Raw genomic sequence first — 16,786 nt, 5'->3', positions numbered from 1 at the left:
CATCACCTGTTTTTAAATGAATTCAAAGTATTCATAAAAGTTTACCTTCTAATAATGGCATTGCACAGAACAAGTGCTGTTCTGTAGGAACAAAATGTTTAGATCAAATTGGAAAGCAGTGAATTGGTAAAATGTCATTTTAGCAAGGTTCAGACCCCTTTGACATTTAGTACTTCTGTAAGTGATCAGACTGCTCTGCCACCTCACAATTTTACAACTATGTGTAAACAATTGCCGGTGCAAATACTCTTTAACTTGTATTTGAGAATATAAGAATACTTTTTAAAACAAGAGGAATCCAACAAAGTTTGAGTTCTATCACCTCTTTCTGGCAACCATAGTAATGCCTCAAAGACTGAGCCAATGCAGTATTAAAGCTGGTGAGGCACTTCTGCTCCATGTGTCAGGATCTCTCTTTCAGCAGTTCAGGTTAGAAAACTGGTTTCCCATAGGTTTCTCTCTATTAGTATTCATATATTCTACAGTATAATTGCTGTCATCTCTTATGAGTGTTGTCCTCCTTTCTCTCACCTGCTATTTTTATGGTGTTCTCGTATCCCTTTTTAGTTTGTTAGACTAAACAAAATTCCATTTTCCTCTGGTATGGCAGGTTTTTCTTTGTGCTTGATTTTATTAATACATCTTGGAAAGAGCTTCAGTTTGAATTAATCTTCTTTTTGACAGAGATGATGACATGTATAGCTATATTTAGAATTCAAATTGAGATCTCTTCATGGCTAGTGTAGTGTCATGATTATCTTCTTGTTTCCCTTGGAAACGACTGTGGTTATGCTGTAGTGTTCCAGTAGCCCTTTTTACAGCTGCCTAGTGTCATTTCCCACATGACTGACTAATGCATTAGACAGCTCAGTTAGAAATGACTGATGATTCTACAAGAAAATTATGAGTACTTGACTTTGGTGCTACAGCATCTTGTCCCTTTTCTATTTTTTTCCTAATTTTTAAGGTTATATGGGGTTTTTTTCTCTATGGTATCCTAATATTTGTCTCCATTGTCTCTGACTGTTTTTTTGTGACATCATCCAATTTAGACATTTTTCCTATTGTTTGAGATTGCTCTTAAAATACATTAAACAGTGTAGTCCCAAAATAGGTGTTTGAGCAGCTCTGTCAATACCACTCAGCCTGATGCTAAGCTAAGAACACTTTGTGTAATGCAAACTGCTTCTAGTATATCCATGAAGCATATTGCTACTCTCACCTCCATGCATTATTCTTGCCTTCAAAATTTATATATATTTCAGTCCTTGCACCTTTATATTTGAGTTACAATTAAAAAAAAGTCTGCATTAGCAAAAATGCAAAGGTGAAAAATAAAGAACATCTCTCTGTGAAATGTTTTTTTATCTTTCCAAGGTATGACTACTGTTGAACAGCAAGTTTCTAAGTATACCTGCTGTATATTTCTTTCAGATTTTTACAGATTGTATAGTTACAGAAATAAAAATTAGAAGGAGTATTGATGATATGGCAAGGTGTTAATGTAAAAATCGAGCAACATTTTAAAAGCAAGCTAACTTTTTAAATTAAATAACAATACTGCAACAATGATTTGTTGAGACTGTAAGACCAGGTATACTTAGAGTTGAATGTTACTCTATTACAGCTTTGTGTTTTGGTGATGTGTAAATATTTCTGTGGTTACAGGTTTTTTAAGTTGAAAAATGAAATAATTCCGTACTAGTATGACAAGTCTTTGACATAATGGCACAGGAAATAATATATATTCTGCCACTGTGACTTCTATTTTTCCTCCAGTATAGATCTACTAGTTCTCTCTCTGTATTTCTCTTCCAAATCAAAACTCATTTTTTCCATTCTGTTACAGCAGTTGAGATGCTTTGCATGATGTTTACAGCAGCAATTTAAAGAACACCTAGGCTGAGTATTATTTTACTAAGCTTGAATTAATGCTTCTGGTCATAGTGGAAGAAGTGATAACTGCTTCAGTCCAATATTTCTCATCAATTACTGCAAGAAAATTACTGGTTTAGACACAGCCAGTATCTCCCAGATAGGAGAAGTTGAAAATGTTAACCTGGTAGCCTCTGTGTATCTCTGCATGTAAGAAATTTGATATTTCTCCTTTCAAATTTCTTAGGGGTAGCTGAAGAAAGAAACATGAAACAAGATGACAAAGCTATGAACCTTTCTAGCACCAAAGGCAGTCTTTAAAAATCAAAAAATTAGCTTATTAGAAGCATAGTACTGTCAGATCTGGCTGAAGTTAACAAAGTGTGCATGTGCACATATATATATATATATATTGTTTAGCATATCAGCGGCAGTTTGCTTCTGCTGCATTCAACTGAGAAATTTCACTGAATACAGATGTTTTGAATAAATACTATGAACCATGTAGCTATTTTCCCTGTCATCAAAGCAAAACATCAGCTGGAGTCTAATGCAGTATTCAGTTGCTCTTGGTTTCGGGAAATCCAAGCAAAATGACCATTCATATCTGAGGGTGCTTAAACAAACAGGTTTTGTTTTGTCACAGGTTGGTATCTTAGGATGCAGACAAGATAAGAAGGCTAGGAAGTCCTTTCTGATTATGTCCTAGATTGGCAGCAGTGACATTACTGTGGGCTGGATTTCTACCTTCTTCTCTACTGTGGACTATTCTTTCAAGCACTGTTAGAGCGTGTTGTTTTTTCCTTTGAGAAGTTGAGGAGAGGAGGTTCATCTCCAGCAGTTGCTGCCAGATGGCATGTACTGCTTGCAGTGCTGGGCTATGTTGACCTCTGCATTGTTTCAAGGTGACTGTTACATTCTTGGTTTATTCATGGGTGTGGCAGATTGCTATTTTCACATTCATCCAGAAATGATGATCTAGAGGAAAAAAATATTTTTTTTCAGCTTTTTATTTTTACTTTTGAGTGTAGATCTTGCTACGTAATCAAAATTAAGGTTTTTTTGTCTCTGTACTTAAAATGTACTCAGTTTGAAAGAGTGGTCTGTTCACTAAGCTCATTTCTGAGTCAGGGAGCTCAATGCCAAGTTTTGTATTGTATGAGGGCTGTATGTGGGTCACCTGTAGAACTCTTGTCTTTACAATCCTGTCTCTAATTAAACCAAAGCCATTTTCTGCATTTCACGTAACAAAGAGATAGTCTTGTCCTGATGCAAAAAGTTCCACTGGGAATAGTACATTGTTTGAAAGTCCAGACTGTGTTGAACTTCCCATGGCCAAGCAGTTGTGTTTGGGATTTAGCGGTTATTTATCTTGCAACCAAGGATTTAATGAAAGAAGGGTGAAACTGCCTAGTAGAAATACCAAAATGGATTAAGAAGCTGACTGGAAAGAGAATATGGAAGGAAATCCAAGATGAAATTTAAAGGCTGTTTACACCACGTGGAAGACCACAAGTATTCTTCTGATGAGGCTGTTTGATACATTGCCAGTATTAGAAATTCAGCATCCTAACTTGTGCAGACAGATTCTACCTTTCTTCTATTCCTTTCTGTGTGCTTCTGTATATGTTGATAACATGTACCCTTAATGAATGCCATGAAGTGCTTAAAAACCTTTGGGATGAAAGAAGACAAATGTGTTCAAACAGATGCAGAACAGCAGGCAAGATCTAGTTTGTTTGCTGCTTTATTCATAGGGGCTTGGTTTTGGTAAATGAATTTAAAATAACATGCAGATTTTTGCACAAAGCACACTTGTATTCTTGCAGACAAAGGATTTCAAACTTGTAGGTATTTTTTTTTTTATTAAGCAATATAAATAGGTTAAGAGATTGCTTTTGTCACGAAATACAGTATATTATGATAATTTGTTATGCCTTTCTCTTACAGATTAACTAAACTCCAGATATTGGAACTTAGAGAAAACCAGTTAAAGATATTGCCAAAGTAAGTACAAATGATATTAATTTAAACTACTTCGGAGGGTTTTTGTCTTCAGTTATAGTGTAGTGCATATTGAAAAGTATATCACAGTAGCTAAGTAGCTGGACTAAGTTCTCAGAAGGAGCTTTCCCTTCATACTGCTGAAATTCTGTCTCACTTCAGACTGACTGATCTGCCTCTTCAGAGAGTTGCATATTCAGAGATTTTTTTTTTTTAAGTCCCTGTCCATTTCTGTGAATTTCTGATTCCACTTGTTGAGCTTTTAAGTCAGCATGTGGGCATCTTAGGATGATCATTCTGAGATGTCTGATGCTCCTTGCATGCAGTATCGTGTGATTACCCAGATGCCTGTCTGGATACGATTCTGCTGGCTGAGTGTCAGAGATTTAGGCATTGGTAATTAAAATCATATCTGAATCAAATGTGGAATTTGACATGCAGAATGACTGAGGGAATGCAATTCACATGACTTGAACCTCATTTTTAGTTAATATACTTCCGAGATGAAGAAAGCACCTACTCTAGTGTAACATAGTATCTCTTATACCCTGCCTATTCAGTAGTAAACAAGCAACAGGCTTGTTTAACGTATCGGCAACACGTTGCTCAGATGTGTTTTCTGTAGTAGTAAAATGGTTCTGGGCATTCTTACAGCATTTTTTTTTAACAGTAGACCTAATTGTACCTCTCAAAATCTAGCATCTTTCTAAACCCTGCCTTGTCATTCTCTCATTTCATCAAACAAGCCCAGGCTGAATGTGTTGCAATTCCTGATTTTTCTATGAGCTAGTGCAATGCTCTGAATTTTCTGGCTTGGACCCTGGAAGTCTAAGTAAGTTAACAGAGGTTTTAGAGGTGTGAAGAGAGAAATAGAGATCTCGAAGATGGGATGTGAATAACCAGCTGTAGAGTCCTGAATATGTTGTGGTGTACTGTCCTCTTCTACCAACAGAAACTGGTAAAGAGGGACTGGTTTTGGTGAATGTGAGAGATCATAGAATCATAGAATGGCCTAGGCTGGAAGGGACCTTAGAGATCATTTAATCCAACCTCCCTGTCAACTAGATCGGGCAACACATGGGGACTGAGTGGGGATCAAACCCGCGGGCTTCGTGTTATCAGCACCACGCTCAACCGACTGAGCTAACCGGCCCCCAGAGATGTTTTGGTTGGAGGAGAGGAGGAGCTAACAATTGAATATTTACTCTGTCCACCTCATGTGTTAGTAGAGACTTGCATGCAGTACACTGAAATGTGAATTGCCAGCCTTCCAAGTACAACTGCCTGTTTTCTTAGTGACTGTAGCTAATTATGTGACTAAGACATGACCAAGGGATATGTTCTACTGGAATTCCCTTTTAGTCTGCGTAGATACTCTACCATGATATCTGCTGTATAAAGGTAGCAGAACTTGTATCTGTAATGAAATGAGTTGCATCACAAAGTGTGCATTTAAATCTTAAACGTGTGAAGCATTCTACTCATTTATGCAAAATAAATATTCTCTATCCTCCTTTGCTCTTTCTGCTATTACTGATTTTTTAGTAGAAAAAAAAGAATTAGAGGATGTGTAATTTTGAGTAGAAGCTCTGTAAATTAAATTACTCCCAACTGAGGAGAAGTACTTATAATTAAAGCTTACAGCTAATACAGGTTTTGTTTACAAAATTGTTCTGACCTTAATTACTGTAATTAACACTGATAGCATGAATTATATGTGATATTCTAAAAAAAGTAGTTTACAGAGGACTCTTGTAGTGATAAGAGAAATTTAAACAAATGCTGTAATGTATTTAAGCCAAACACAAGTTCTGCTGAAGTTGTGGGGAATTGGTTTTTTTACTTCAGTGTTTTCAAGTTTTCATCCTTGATGAAAAACTGAACAGTAGCTGTCATGAAGGTGTCCTCCGCAGCACCTCCATAATGATCCACAGTACAGGCCGAGCTGCCACCTTTATTATTCTCTTCTGGTGTACTTGTGGTTCAAGTAAAGGAGATTAAAGCTATTGAGAGTGCTTTAAAAAAATAAAAAATAACCACATTTATATGCAGTAATACATGTTTTCCAGTGAGTCACTGGAAGCATATATTGTTTACGTAGGATGTACACTAGGGAGAAAAAATTCATTGTGGTGCCCATAGTATGTAAGAGGTGAATCTGCCTTTCATGACAGGAGAAGCATACAGCAATTGACCTGGCCAGCACAGATGTTACTACATTAAAACAATAGCTGTGAAATTTGCACTCACACAGTTTTCCAAACCTGAGTATGTGTTTTAAAATTAACATGCTGTACAGCTTTAAACAGTGTAGAAAATCCAAACGTTTTTAAGCTAATGAGATATAGAAGTACATGCTAATATTTTTGCTGTAGAGTACAACTATCTTTTGTTCCCCGTCACTTTCACCTTTTTAAGGTTTTCATACTTACAGCCAATTCTTTCATATTTGTAATGAGAAATATATTTGGATGAATTTCTACAAAATCAGCTATCCCTCCTGCGGAATTAAACATGCACATAATTTTGAACACTAATGCATGAAGCACTTGAAAGGCTGTTAATTGAAATGGGTAATTAATGCCAACACACTAAATCAACCTTGCTTTGTGCCAAATGCATCAATTTGCTTGGAACTTATCCACAGCTAGCGACTGCAAAACTGGCAGTAGTGTAATTCAAAACAGCTCAGTGAAAATATTTCAGCTGAAAGGAAAGCAAAAATACATGAAGATCATTTTAGAGGCATTTATTTGATAGGTAGCTGAAAGTTGGGGAAATGGTCCAATGGAAATATAATGTTTATTTTTAGTTTTTGTTAAGCTTTTTTCTGTTGCCTAACTGTTAATAAAGAGACTAACCTTTTTAGAAAGAAGCAAGTTATTTGAGAGTTTAATTAAGATTTGTCAGGGCCTGGTCTTGCTGTCACACACACCTCTGGAGTTGTGTGCTACCTGAAGTGAGCTGCGGTGTTAACCTTAGTGAAGCCATCAATTTATAACTTAAAATCTTGGGCATAATTTAGACTACCTGATCCTTTAGGATTGATTTGACAGCAAGTTCAGTAATAAGAATAATGAAAAAGATTTTTCAGTTTATGGAAGGAATTACATAGTGCTTGGCAAAGACAGAAATAGGTATAGCTCAGTTACGTAATAAATGTTTGTTTCGAATCTCGTGTTCCTCTTCCTTTAGCATTGAGTGTTCCTGTTACTTTAACATTATTGGAAGCTTTGTTTGCATTTTCTGTGAAGGTACAGTTGGTCTAGAAACAATAAAGAAAAGCCAAGAGGTACTAATCATAGAATCGCTTAAAGTGCTATAGTTTAGGCAGGGAGTGGGGAAGAAGATAACTGAGGCCCTGGTTTTGCGAACACCGTTGTGTATATTTTGCATTCGAGTAGATGTGTTCACTAGATAACAGACATTTTCGCAAGGGGGAAAGAAGAGGGCCCCAAATCAGTAAACTTACTTTGTTATGCTGTCAGTGCTATGTAACATCAGTTTTGAGATACTTGAGAGGAGATACATATAGATATTTGCTCTCATTCTGAATAGTAAGACCAGGATCCTTCGAGAAAAACTGTAACAATTTTACTTTTAGGAAAACTGTGAAGATTAAGTCAAGAGTGGCAACTTTGGGTTGCCTTAGAGCCAGTAAAGTTGTAGCAGTGGCAGAATGGGATGGGAGCACCTAGAGCTCGAGTTGAACTGGAGTGGAATTTGTCTGTATAGTGTAATTTGTGATCAGGAGGAGAGGAGCTTTATTGAATAAATTCTCTGAATGTGGTGTTAGCTGTTTTGGCGATTTGGCCTCGGAGCTGGGTAGTATACAGGAAGAAGGAAAAAAATAAAATCACTCAGACCTTGGACTGCGTTGGTCTGGGAGACTGTTAGGTTTCTTTGGCGCTTTTTTTTATTATTGTTTTTACTGAAGCATTAGAATAAAAAGAGAAGAGTTCATGCTGAACTGAAAGAAAAAAAAACCATTCATCTCAGCTGCAGTAGAAAACTCTGCTTGACCTTCTTGTAATTCACTCTCATTAAAATTTACTTAAATGGGGTCCAACGTTTTTCATTTTGTTACCTGGGGTTTTTTTCTTCACTTTTACCTCTGTTTTTATTTCTAAGCTGGAAATTCAGTTCAAATAAAAATCAAGGCCCTAGCTCAAAACTGTTGAAATGGAAGGACTATAAAAATGTTAGGATAAGGCTTTTTTTTTTTTCCCAAAAAGAATCATTTATTGAAACTCATATATCAATTCAGTCCCACATAGCTGTGATCCTCCTTAAACTACTTTTTGAGGCTGAAATGTTGATTGTCAGTGGAGTTTGGAACTGCTCCCTCTAGTAGCCCACAGTCTAGCTAACATAGCTTGAAAACAGAAGAAATCTAAAACCTTTTTAAATTGAAGCCATCAGTAAAAGTACAGCATAATGTTGCCTGTGAAGGTTTGAAAGCTGCAGAATGATATGCCAGATCTTTAGAGTGAATTTTCTGCTGTGCTTTTGGGAGATGTGTTGGGGCATATTTGCCATCAACATGTATCACTAAAATTGGTATTGTCATGGTCTTATAAAGCTTAGAGAAATTCATCCTGTTCATTAGCTTGTGAAATGAGAGAGAATGTTTCTTGCATACTTCTGGAAGTAGCCTTTTCATGCTTTTCTTTTTTGTTTTTCTTATGTGAAGCAGTAGGGACGTGAGTTAAAGACTTACCCCTGAAGCCTGTGAATACTATGTGTGTAGTGCAAAAAATAGCTTCTGTTTTTGTCTTGATTATGTATTTACCTACTTAGGCTGGGGGCAAAGTAGGAATTTAGCACAATTAGTATGATGTAGTGAAGATCAAATCTATAGACAAATGTTGAGTGTAAGCCTTTCATATTTAATGAATATTGCTAATAATACATTAACTTACCTTCAACAGATAAGGATTTTTTAAATAAAATGTAATTTTTGAACTGTGTATTCAGAACAGCTGTAATACTTACTGTATTTGAAAAACTAGCTCTGAACAACCACACAGAATATCTTGTGTTCATGCAGATTTTTTTAAAGATAGTGCTCGCACACGTATTCAGATAAAAGACTTTACCATTTAGAAGCTCTTACTTTTTTTTTTCCAGAATTTTAGGGTATATACAGACCTAGAGTTTATATTTTGAGGATTTAGGTATTATTACTTATTCTATGGATATCTATTCTTAAGTAAATACTGAACATAATGCCATATGAGGGATTCACAGCCCCTTTGAAAATAATTTTAGGTAGTAAAATTATTATGCTTTGACTGGAGTACTGACTCTGTAGACTACCATGTGCAGTGGTAGATAATCTCTGTGGGGCCCCCAAAGTAAACTTAAATGGAGCAAAGATGTTGCCAAAACACATCTTGAAATAATGGATTTTACGTTATTTCTGTCATTAATTTAATCTTTACGATAAGCTGATTTAGAGAGTATTGTGTCACAAAATCCAGTTTGACCACTGTGAACTGGTTGAACAGTGTGTGAAAAAATGACCTTACTTGGGTATCAGTACAGTTACAGAATGTTGTCACTACTTAATACTGATTAAAACAATATATTTGTTTGAATACAGGAAGATTGCAAGTAACTGGTATTTTCTTAAATCTAATTCCTTGTTAATCCCCTTCATTTGCAGAACCATGTCCAGACTGACTCAGCTGGAGAGACTGGACTTAGGAAGTAATGAATTCACAGAAGTGGTGAGTTTTCCCTTAGTAATGGAGCTCTCCAATACAGAGCTTTGTATGTTTTGTAAATCTCTTTATACATTCATCTATTTTTAATCAATATGAAAATATAAACATGTGCTTAAGAATTCAGCTACTGAGCAAATATGATCTATACCTTATATGACTTTATGGAGCCTGTTATAAAAATTATGTGCATATTCTGATGAATATGGGTATGTTTTTTGTCAGTTTGAAAGTAACACTGTAGTTACTACACTGGCAAAAAATAATGGTAATATGTGTTTTAATTATAAACACAATTGTCTTACAATAAATTCTAAACACTTAGTGGTTATCGTGTACTTAATATTGCAAGTTCTGTAAAACTGGTGCATAACCTGTTTTTATTATTGTTTACAAACTATTTAGATCCAAGGAAAACTATATTGATTTTAAGCTTGAACATTGCTCAAAATTGTATTTACAGTTGAGGTGCTCGATTTTTTTTCCTTCAGCATAAATCAACTTGTTTCCTGTTCATGATCTCACCAACAAGTACATCTTGTATTTACAATCACTTAACATCTCTTTTCTTCTACAAGTATTTTTCTGGATAAATGAAGTGAAATAGAAGTGTGGTGGAACGTACTGACCTGCCTGCCATATAATAAATTCAAATCTTTGTGTGACACTAGTAGATAATTCAGAGCTGAATATTTGACTAGTTCTGTTTTGGTAGATAAAGAAGTGTTTTTAAGAAATTGTTCCTTAGTGTTATTGTACTTCTGACCATTACCATTACTGTCATACTCTCATTAAATGGTAGATATGCATGTGGGAGCCTTAAACTAATGTGCTCAGGTCCAAGCCATAACAGCCAGGAAACTAAGTATAGGCTGCAAAATCACCTGTTTGGATATAATTTTGGTTGATTGCTTCAACTCTCCCAGTCTTTTAGCTACACGAGTCAAATATTGGTGACGTATTTCATTAAGATCATCTGGTAAAAGCACAGAATTTTTTTTTGATCTGTCTGAAAGGTGGTCATCAATTAAGATTGTCTCTTGGAAAATAAATTATTGGGCATCAGGACTGCAACTTATACAGGAATGCTGTAAATTTGCAGTATAACAAAATTGAATTCTGCAGTTGACTCAACTTGGATGTAGCTGTTAAGGTGCTGTAGCACTGATTTTGTGTTAATTTCTCAGGAAGGAAGTTTGAATAGGAAAGCATATGCAACATGGATATTTACCAAGAAGTGGTCTTTCCCTGACATGCAAGATGCTTCTGACAATAAATTGTAACGGAAGCACAATATTGCATGTTGCTTTATGGATGGAGTGATTTGCTTGTATCATGCAGATGCACACTTTGTTGCTAGAAAATGAAAATTAAAACTTGTGTCCCATTTCCCTAAAACTGCAGAATCATTGTGGATTTTGAAAACCAGGTCTTCTGAGTTGATGTAATTTAAGGTTTTTTAGACATCCCCCATGAAGGAGGAAATTGTACACATGATATTTATTTACTGTATGTTCCAATTGAAAAATAGTACTTTCTATTAAAAAAATCCACCGTTTCCTGTAAGGATTATTTAGTGCTGTGATCATCAGGTTCTTAGGAGATTTTTGTGTATCTAGTGTATATTTACATTTTGAAAAGTGAATTATTTCAGTTTTCTTTGATAACCCATTGAAAAAAATAATAACAGATACAATAAAACATTACTTAAGGTTGCAGAAGAAAAATCACTGAAGTTATTTTTGCCTTTTGCTATTTTTTGTATGAAGTTTTTAAAAAAAAATGGGTTCCATTTACAGCCTGAAGTACTTGAGCAACTGAGTGGGTTAAAGGAATTTTGGATGGATGGTAATAGACTAACACTTATTCCAGGGGTAAGTTCTTTTACTGTCTTAAACATTTAGTGGTTTAATTTACAGTGATATTAGCTGTCTTAGTGATCATAAGTGTTAAATTTGCTATGTAATTTTAATGTTACTTAAAACCAAAATGCTAAGTGCCACCTAAAACGTAACTAGTCTGATTAGGAATTGTCACTGATGACGAGAGCTGGGTATGCAGCTTTCTTTTCACTGGAAGTTATATGCCAGTCATCCAAAATTTACGTTCCAATTCAGGGAAAGGGTAAAAGTCCTAGATGAAATCATGGATCAAATTTAGGGTTGACTGATCCTTTCAAAAAGGAGTTATTCTGTGTTAGACAGCAAGCAGGAGTTTACAGAATAAATATGTTGTGTGAATTTTTATTCCTCATGGCTGTAAAGCTTGGGATCTTGACATCTTTCAGAATTATATGGGGTCCAGGCTGATCTCTACTTCACAGTAAAATTAAAACTCTGAGACAGTGATGATGTGTCTTCCCGGTGAAGATTTTGGTACAAATCTTCTATCTTGTTCTCGGTTCATATGTAAGGGTAATACGAGCTTATATTTTGGCTTTTTCTTTCAGTTTAGTACCGTTAGGGATGCATTGTTGTTGATTTTGAGGTTAAGTAGGATGCAGTTTTTCACAAAAGGCAAAAATAAGCTTTTGAAGACTCTACTGTCCTTATGTTATCTATCTCTGTCTGAGATCTGTTCTAAAGCTTCAGTTACTTGATTCACAGTAACTGATCAAACCCCAGTGAATTTGCAGGAGACTGGCTTCAGAGACCTGCAGAATTAATGTAGTGTGTCTGTCTGCGCGTAAAAATGTCAACTGCTTATCTGCGCAAAGTACTTTATTACAAAGCTTGGATTTTTTGCATAAAATTGTACTTCAGCGCTATAAATAGGTTTTCTCTTTTCCTCTGGCATTACGCTTGAGAGACAGTTTGTTGTCAAATCTTCTGGGTTTTTTGTTTTGAACTTGCACTTTGTAGAATGCATTATTTTCTCTTACTTTTAGTTCATAGGCACTTTGAAACAATTGACCTACTTGGATGTTTCTAAAAACAACATTGAAGTAGTTGAAGAAGGTATTTCAGGTTGTGAAAGCCTGCAAGACCTGTTGTTATCCAGTAACTCACTTCAGCAACTGCCAGAGTCTATAGGTTTGTATTTTCAGTTAATTTGTATTCTTAAAATCTTATAGTTTAGACACATAACACTTGCAAATAGGCAAATGCCATTTTAGATCTGAGTTTCAGTTGTTTAAAAATCCAGTTTTGAATAAAGCTGTAGTGCGTAGCTGAATGATAAAGTTTGTGCTTGTTTTGGAGCGTGCTTGACTTTATACAGTACTTTGTAAATGGATGAAATACTGTTGACTGTAACAGTAAAAATATTCCCTTCCCCACTCCCACCACAACTGGAACATGGTAAGCTGGGAAACAAGATCTGTAAGCTTGTCATCGTCTTTCCTTATGTATATAGCACTATAGGCAGGCCAGGGAATACAAATGTAGTTGCCTGCACATAGTTTGGTTTGTTTTTTTTTTCCCCTCCTAATTTAAAATTAAAATTAAGCTTAATGAGGTCAAATATCCTTTCTGATTTACTTGTTTGTTTTATTGCAGGCTCCCTGAAGAAGGTAACAACACTTAAAATTGATGAAAACCAGTTAATTTATTTGCCAGACTCCATAGGAGGGTAGGTATTTTACTTGCTTAAAAGTTGAATTGCCTTTTGGACACTTTTTAGTAGCAATGACTCCTCTTTTAAATGCTTTTACACTTAAATGATTTAATTTCTTCTAAATGTTAACATCTTAATAAAATTGAAAGCACCATCATCTACTTTTATGTTCTTTATGTATTATTTAGTATCAAAAAATGTATGTTCCTAACTTACTAATGGAGCCACCAATCTATAGAAGAAAAACTGAATGTGAGAGAAAACAAGGTGCTTAAAAAATGCAGTCAGCTGTCTGAAACTGGTTTTTGGCAGTAGCATAGCAGTGGCTCTGGTAAACGTCACAAAATATTGAACCGTTATCAAAAAACTTTAAAAAGTGAATCTGAACACACACAGTTACCTTTGTTATGAGGAGAATTTTCATCTGTTCATCAGCATGTTTTTTTTAATGTATAATTTCATAAAAGCTTTTTCTTGGGTTTAATTCCTTTGTGTTTTGGAGTTTTATTTTGAAATAAATTAGAAATTTGTAATTAATAGTGGCAATAACTATACTTTATACATGAAGTATTCAATTAATGTTGGATAGATTAACCTGTATAGAGGAGTAAATTTTTTTTTTTTGCAGGTTAGTATCAGTTGAAGAACTGGACTGTAGTTTTAATGAGATTGAAACATTGCCTTCATCTATTGGGCAGCTCTCTAATATAAGGACATTTGCTGCAGATCATAACTTTCTGACACAGCTGCCATCAGAGGTAAGTGTTTAATTACAAAATTGTAAAATGAATTTTCTTAATGCATTTTAAACTATAGTCTGTACAACCTTTGAATAACAAGTTAATATTTCTTGAATATATTTTATTTATGCATTTTTTAAAGCAGGGTGTATACAAATATACAAGTTCAAATAACAAAATTCTGATTTATTTTTAAGCAAGAAGTATAAATTTTGAAATTAGAAGAAGGTTTAATATTTAAGAATAAATCTATTTGTACTCCATGGGTAAAAATAGCTATAATACTAATTTTACTGTTTTAATAATACTGTTTTAAAACAGTAAAAATTTGCATATGTGGAGTTGTGAAGGTGCATTAATTTATTTTTTTTTTTCCAGATTGGAAACTGGAAGCATGTAACAGTGTTGTTTCTGCATTCTAATAAGCTTGAATTTCTCCCTGAAGAAATGGGTGATATGCAGAAATTAAAAGTCATCAATCTAAGTGACAATAGGTTTGTAAATATAGCGGTATACAATTCAACAATAATGTGGAAGTAGTATTGTGAATATTATGCTATCTTTCCTTCTCACACACAGTGTGGAAGCTGACTGAGATGCATGTATTTAATGTATTATTATTGTACCTTTGCAGTTCCATTGTATTAAATCATATTTTAAAGTCTTGACACATGGCACATGCATTGAAGCACAGTTTCAGTACATTCATGATTGTTAGCATATATTTTTCTGGGGAATTAGATTGGTTGTTTTCATAAAACTTTTGATTCCTACTTTAAAGTTAAACGCTTCTTGTATTGCCTATGGAGCACACAAAACAGGACCACAAAATAGTGTAAAACTTGAGTGTACTGGGAAGGGAAGAAGAGAGAGTTGAGTTGTATTAAAGCTGGTCATTACAAACTGACAAAACTTCTCTCTTTAGAGCATTGACAATTTGTGGAATTGAAATATATTGGGAGAGAGAAGTCTGAGCTCTCCCTCCTGTTATGGCAATCGAGCTTCTCTGTAGCTTGATTTATCCATTAATAACAGAGCTTCAGTTATACAGGGAAGCCCCTTTCTCAAACATGTGTCTTGGTAAGAACAACAATTTTCAGATGTAGCACTTTTTCCTGAATTGGTGTGCATATATATTGAATGATAGAATGCTGAGGATTGAGATTAATTGTCTTCAAAATTGTTTTCAAGTCACTGAACTGAGTTAAATTCAAGTTACCGTCACTTACTTTAAGCTTCTTGCTAAACTGGGCAGAAGCACTTGTGCTTGCTTTGTCTTTTTACAATCCCAGATATAGCTGTGAATCTAAATTAAATGCTCTTGCTTTCAACTGTCAATAGTTACTAATTTAACTACATCTGTTAATTGTCCTTTTTAAACATTTTTACATGCAAATGCAGGTTTGTTTCTGAGCAGTCTGAACCATAGTGATCAATGTACTTTCATAAATTCTTGTTGTCTTTTACAGATTAAAGAATTTGCCATTTACCTTTACAAAACTACAACAGCTCACTGCTATGTGGCTATCAGACAACCAGGTGAACTTTTTTAAAATTAAAAATAGATGAGTTTTGACTTTTTTGCTAATGGAATTGGCAATTACAGACCCATCTGTTAAATAATGAGACCTGGTACTGTGTAAATACATCAGCACTCCCTTGGCATTACTGTACTGGTTCTCCTGAAATAAACGATGCTTAGCCTACCTGTCGTTGGAGACTTTAATACTTCTACCAAAGTTCTGTGATGGTTTGTCCACGGCTAAACCACCAGGGAAACTTAGCACACCATTTTTGAGCTAAGTTTCTTGCTACACCTTTTGAACTCTGTGTTTGTTGGAGTGTCAGGCTATTATGCAGTAACTCATGTGCTGATGGCTTGTATTTTTGCTGTATATTGAAACCCTCTCTGCACTATGCCGATTTCCTAAATGGCATTAAGGTGTGCAGGGCTGACAGAAATTCACTAATCTTAGATGTAGTATCTCTTCTTAGGCTTATCTAACTGAAAACACTTTTACTAATACAGTAATTTCAGGAATCCCCTGCCCTTCTTTGTAAGAGGTGGGGGATATTCAGTTTGGTGTCAATGTGAAAAAAACAAATACAAAATTTTTCACTTTATATGATTATCTGCAGCTTTAAATGACCAAATATATTGCTGCATTCCAGATTAGCCTGCTGAATAGTAGTAAGTCCTAGCAACAAACTGGGTTATTTTTTAATATCCACTGTTTGCTTTTCTCTTTACTGAGTTTCAGTTCACAGTCAAACCCAGTCATCAGTCAGACAGACATGTTAATAACTCAATTTTGTTAAAAATTATTCAGAGAAGTGGTTTAATACAAGGCAGAGTAGTCTTCAAAGTAATCAAACAGCCATGCCCTGTGATATGTAAATCTTATTTGCTTTTTATATATATATTCCCCTAACATATGCTTCTTTTATTTTCTTCCTAGTCCAAACCACTTATCCCTCTTCAAAAAGAACCTGACCCTGACACAAAGAAAACAGTGCTTACTAATTACATGTTCCCCCAGCAACCAAGGACAGAGGATGGTAAGACACCCTATTTCATTCAACCCAGACCTTAATGGTTTGGGTTGAAACACCTTAGCAGCTGTTTGCTTCAGACTGACTATTTTAACAGAATGTTAGACAGAATGTTTTGTCCACTACCAAGTACATATTTTTGGAGAAGTACATAGCATTCTATATTTTATTTTAAAAGAAAATCACTCCAGAACAAAAGAGTATTGCTCACATTTAGCTTGAACTGATTTATAAAAGATTAGGCCCAAACTTGCCAGGAAGTTATTCGTGCACACTTACGAAATAGTTAGGAAAATTAGTTGCATTCCAGGAGAAACCACATCAGGAGTTAGG

At 35.0% G+C, this 16,786-nt stretch overlaps 1 protein-coding gene across 1 annotated transcript in view; it reads left to right on the top strand.

The window, feature by feature from the left end:
• ERBB2IP (erbb2 interacting protein) overlaps window positions 1-16,786 on the top strand; it is a 61,337-nt gene that overhangs the window by 18,902 nt on the left and 25,649 nt on the right. The window contains 9 exon segments of the mRNA XM_009871115.1: window positions 3,826-3,882; window positions 9,548-9,611; window positions 11,405-11,479; window positions 12,493-12,637; window positions 13,103-13,175; window positions 13,789-13,918; window positions 14,279-14,394; window positions 15,370-15,439; window positions 16,360-16,459. Of these exon segments, the coding sequence (XP_009869417.1) occupies window positions 3,826-3,882; window positions 9,548-9,611; window positions 11,405-11,479; window positions 12,493-12,637; window positions 13,103-13,175; window positions 13,789-13,918; window positions 14,279-14,394; window positions 15,370-15,439; window positions 16,360-16,459 (830 nt within the window).

Source organism: Apaloderma vittatum, unplaced genomic scaffold, assembly GCF_000703405.1.
Source record: "Apaloderma vittatum isolate BGI_N311 unplaced genomic scaffold, ASM70340v1 scaffold23010, whole genome shotgun sequence".
Classification (NCBI taxonomy): domain Eukaryota; kingdom Metazoa; phylum Chordata; class Aves; order Trogoniformes; family Trogonidae; genus Apaloderma; species Apaloderma vittatum.
The sequence above is the reverse complement of the archived record's forward strand: the minus strand, read 5'-3'. Positions and strand labels throughout refer to the sequence as shown.